Raw genomic sequence first — 5,437 nt, forward strand, 5'->3', positions numbered from 1 at the left:
TTTGGGGGCAGGACGTTGGGCTGCGCTTCCCCCTGCGTCACCCAGGCTGAGTGCTCTGCTCAAGGCTCGGTTGAGCCCCTGGCGGCCCAGTCCCTTCGCTGGGAGCATCGTTACCGCCTGTGACTCAGGCCGAGGTGCGCCAGCCGGCTCAGAGTTGACTTCTGTACGCTTCCTGGTCAGCACTGGTGCATGCTGGAAGTCTTCACTCAAAGGTGCGGATTTGGAGACTCCCTTCTATAACGCCCTCCGCTTCCTGATCCCGTGATTGCCCGAGGCTCGGCTCTGGAGGAGGTACGAAGAAACTGATGATGTTTCCCTAAATTTGCTTCACCAATGTCTCTCCTGGTAAATATCTTAAGAGAAATGCTGGCGTATTTTGGTGTTCCCATAGACCAGATTTTGCTGAGTTGGAACAATAAGGACTATGGATCACATCGGAGTATTGTCCGTATTATTGGAAAAATGCTTCCTTTAGAACACTGTCAAAGACTTAATTTTGAATTGATCCCACCCTTGAACTCTATAAAGTCTGATAATTGTGGACCTATAGTTCCATCTTTTGCTGATATTTTGTCTGTGGCAAATGATGAAGAAGCCAGTTGTCTTAGATTTCGAAGTAGTGTGTGGAAAAATGAAGAAGAGGAGAAAATTAAAACATTTCATCCTTCACAAAGAGTTTGGAATCCACTGTCATCTGTTCAAAGGCAGAACAAACCAGTGAAAAATGATCTCCCTGTAGATGTAGCTGCAATTAAAAAAAATAGCTGCCCTTGAAAATGAGCTAAGTTTTCTTCGCTCTCAGATTGCTGCAATTGTGGAAATGCAGGAACAGAAAAGTGACACAAACTCTGGCTCTTCGAATTTAAATGATGTGCCCAGAGGTGCAGAACAAATTCCCTCATCAGGGGCAGCTCAACCATGTGTGGAACCAAATCCGAGCTCAGTGCCTCCTCCTCCTCCTCCTCCACCACCACCACCACTTCCTCCTCAATTTCCTCCTTTCCAGCCTTCACGTTTTCTTCCCTTACAACCAGAGTCTACAGTTGGTGACTCAGATAATCCAGCTACCGAAATGAAAAAGCAGCACCCGGGAGCTAGTAAGATGAATTATAGTCATCATTCAAAAAAGCTGGAGAAATAAAGATGTTCCAAACATGTTAGATGTTCTAAAGGATCTGAATAAGGTTAAGCTTCATGCTGTCAAGCGGTCACCTGACGGTAGACCCATTCATAAGAGGAAAAGACAGAGTTCACAGTGGGATCCAGTGTCTATAATATCACAGGCACTTAAGCAGAAATTTGCATTTCAAGCAGATGATTCCTTTGACAAAGAAAATAGATCTTGGGAGTCTTCTCCATTTTCTAGTCCAGAAACTTCAAAGTTTGGACATCACATTTCACAAGCAGAGGGACAGTGATCTAAGGGGAGAACTGCTATGCACAGAAGTTGTTGGCCAAGGTCACAAAGCTGTGTCTACACTTGGAAGGAAAGATGCAGAAATAACACTGGCCTGCCTCTCGCTGCCTTTCAAAGGATCTCATCTTCCGTTAAGTGAGGTTGAATGATACTGTGGACTGAGAGATATCTGTGGCCAGCTTGAGGGAGACTCTTAAGAATACCAATTTCTGGCTTTGGAAGATCCTGCAGATAACTGGCTACTGAAGAGAGTTAAGTGTATGGACACACACCCCCAGCGCCCATATGTTAGTATCACCGAAAGCTGAATATGCACTTCAGTGATTTTCTTGAGCAATTATGACTTCCTAATTTAAGAATCTTTAAAATCTTTTAAATGGTCTACTTGGCCTCCAGTTACTTGATTTTCAAAGAGGATAAGATTATAATTTTTTATTAAGATAGTCATTGTTTTCATCGTATATGGTTGAGCATTCTAAAACTTATTCCCAAGGTAATAGTCTTAGTATTTGACTCTCAAGTGCTGTAAAGGTGTTGCCCACATTTGCTGTATAAATACATGTGGCTGGTATTTCTGTTTCCTTTAGTCCTTGATACATTTTTACTCTTTTCCTTTGTAAATACATTGTATATTAAATGTACCTCTTCAATTTAAAAAAAGGAAAAAAGAAAAAAAGAAAAACTTTTGGGAAGGTAATGCTGTTTAGGAAAGAGATTTTCAGACTTATATGAAATAAATTCAGATATATTTCTACCTAAATATTATTGCCATTGTTGTTTGAATATCCATTTAAATAGTCTTTTCTGTTGCCCTTAATTTTTCTCTCTCCTTCCTAATATCAGCAAACAATGATTAGTTGGATACATGCTATTTCCTTGTTTAAAAAAATCTACTGGACTTCAGATCCTAAAGAATCAAGTTCAAAATACATCACACAGCATGTAAATTCTTATTTTTAAAACTTCCCAGGTAACATATGTTTAGCTGCAAAACAGAGACTCCTTGACCATTCAGGTATTTTTGCTCTTCCAGGTGCAGTAAGGCCCTCCTTTCCTGGTTAGAACAGCTCAAAATTCACTCCCTATTAAGTCACTTACTCTCATTCAAACTGAACTTTAAAATCCTCTCCTTACTGAGGATGTGAATTATAGTAGAAGCATTAAGACATATAGGCTACTATTGCAACATAAAGGTAAATGGGAACATGCCATTTTTTTTAGAATTAATTTTATTTGTACATTTTAGCTATACAATATAATGACATTCGTCATTGGAGATGTATACATTTACATAATATATCTTGATTCTTATTTTTTTCCCCCATACCATGTTTATATAAGGTTTCTCAATCCAAAAGTTTTTCATTCAATAAATATAAAGAATAAATTGGAAGTCTAGAGTGGGTATTATGGTTTGAATGTTTGTCCCCTACAAAACTCATCTTGAAACTTAATTATCATTGTAACAGTATTAAGAGACAGGACATTAGAGAAGTAATTAGGCATTGAGGGCTCTGCCCCATGGGTAGGATTAATACTGTTTTAAAAGAGCAAATTCAACCCTCTCTTGACATCAATGTTGCCCTTTCACCTGCCACCATGTGATGACATAGTTAAGAAGGTCCTCATTAGAGCAAGCACTTTGATTGAGGACTTCTCAATCTCCAAAACTATAAGCCAATAAATTTCTATTGACTATGAATTACTGAGTTTATAGTATTCTGTTATAGTAACACAAAACAAGCTAAGACAGTAGGAAAACAAAGTAAAATTAAGTGTGATGATATGCTCAAAACTACTCACTTAAACTTCACTGGGTGTTCAACATACATTATGCTTAACCAGATATTCACAAAGGGTACAGATGAACTAAGGGCACTGAAGCAATTCTTTCCTTTTGGAAATATTTATAAACACTTAATAGATTTTTAAACATGATCTCAGAAAGAGCTGAACTTATTTGGAAGTGTCATCTAGCTAAAGGACTCATTGATAGAACTGGGAAGTTATGCTTCACTCTGCTGTTAAATCTGGTGATTCATGTGAAATGATAATGCTTGCTTGCATGGTCAAAGATGACGAATTCAGACACTTTCTTTCTTTTTTTTTCCAGATATTTTCTTGAACAACTGGGTAGTAAACTCAGCAGCCAACCCAAATTCTTGTCTTGATGATATTTTATAATCAGAGTAATGCCAAGTCAAACATTCAAATAATATGCCTGCTTCCTGAATGTACTGGTGGTCTCTGGTTGGCTGGCAGACAGGCTTCTCTGGCAAAACCCAGGCATTTAATGTTCTAGGGAAGGAAAATATTGCTGATAGCTGGCTCACAGGTCCTGACTCTCAAAATTCTGACCCATGATCAATATAAATTTTTAAATTTATGTCAGCATTAGAGGCATCTAATTCAAGACTTTAAAAAAGGCACAAAAGCAAAATATATATTTTATAACATTTGTTTCCCTGGATAAACAAGGTATTGCCTACATGTTGCTGCCTTTATTCAAAGGTAAAGCCCATTAACTACAATCAGGGCAAAGAAAAGGAAGCCCTTATGTGAATTTATGGACTTTCTGGCAGTTTTTATTTTAAATATTTTTCCCAATAGTTATGAAAAATGTAGGAAATTATATAGAGCTCCAGGTAAGATTATTTTCATTAAATTTAATGGCTATGTTTTATGATTCAAAATGTAAGTATCTTAATCATTGCAATAAATATTTGTAATAATATTCAGTTTAGCTTATTTTAATATTTATTTTCCCTTCCCAGATTCATTCATCAGCCTTATATTCTTAGGACTATATGCTTATTAATATTCAAAGGTGTCTTGTATGCATTATATATTTAATATACTATGATTTATCAATGTTATTCTAGAAATTTAATTAAGAATGTAAAATATCTTTAAAGCATCTAGAAAAAGTGAGTATTTATAATAATAATAATAAAACTCTGTTTATCTTAGAAATTCTGCTTAGAGAAAAAAAAGATATGTAAATGTGTAATAAGACCACAGTGCTTTTAGGCATACAAGATGGAAAGAAACCTCAATGTGTATGTCACAAAAATGAGGTTAATTTTAAATCTAAATAGCCAATAGTTGTGCAGGGAAAAAAAGACATTAGGATGTGTAAAAATAGCCTGAAGGAACTATGAGTTTCTATCTTTATGCAATGACTATTAATCAAGCTTAAGCTGGACTCATGATAGATTTGGGTTCTGCAATTGATTTGTGATATGGAAAACTTGAAGTGAGATTCAACTCCATTTACAGTTTAGTCTTGAGAGAACTTTTATTATTTTAAATACCACAACTACAAGGGTTCACTGATGAGATTAGGGTGGTAACCTATATCTCTTACAGCAGTTCACTCCTTTAAAATGAGTAAGATTCGTTCTATTTCAGCTATTGCTAGTTCCGCTAGAATTTAAAAATATAGATGTTAGAAAGTCAATGTTCTTTGGCGGTCAGAGGTATTACATACTCAATTCCCTATTAAAGTTTTTTTTTTTTGTACTGGAGATCGAACTCGGAACCTTGTGCTTTCAAGGCAGGCCGCAGAACCACTGAGCTAAATCCCCAGCCCCAATATGAAACTTTTAAAATTAAATTCTATATGCGTACATCATCAATAAAACTTCTTCATCAAACAAATGAGTGTCTCTAGAAGATAATATATTTGGATGTGGATCTATTCTGTATTAGTTACCTATGGCTACATAACAAATAAGCCCAAAGTTTATTGGCTTCAAACAGCAAAGACTATCATGTAGTTTCTGTGAGTGCCTCACTTGAGTTCACTTGCCATTAAAACTAATCAAAATGGCAACCAGGTCTGTGACCTCAGCTGTAGGCTTGACTAGAGAAGGATCCAATTTTGAGATAACCTATGTTGGTAGAACTCAAGCCTTCATAAGACTCTTTTTTGACTTCTGTCATTTTATCACCATATACCTTCTCCATAAGACAGTTCTTAGTATAGTGGCTGCTTCCATCACAATGAGTAAATGAGAC

General features: G+C 36.5%; 1 protein-coding gene across 1 annotated transcript; it reads left to right on the forward strand.

Moving 5' to 3' along the window:
- The first annotated feature begins 300 nt into the window (after positions 1-300).
- Positions 301-1,418, forward strand: LOC101711669 (mitochondrial fission regulator 2-like). The gene is given in 3 exon segments (XM_087199246.1): positions 301-753; positions 755-1,123; positions 1,125-1,418. Coding segments are annotated over 3 exon segments (1,083 nt in total). The 5' UTR covers positions 301-333.
- The last annotated feature ends 4,019 nt before the right edge of the window (positions 1,419-5,437 follow it).

This window comes from Heterocephalus glaber, unplaced genomic scaffold (assembly GCF_053883595.1).
Source record: "Heterocephalus glaber isolate CG9 unplaced genomic scaffold, H.glaber_assembly_v1.0 deba00001690, whole genome shotgun sequence".
NCBI classification, from domain to species: Eukaryota; Metazoa; Chordata; class Mammalia; order Rodentia; family Bathyergidae; genus Heterocephalus; species Heterocephalus glaber.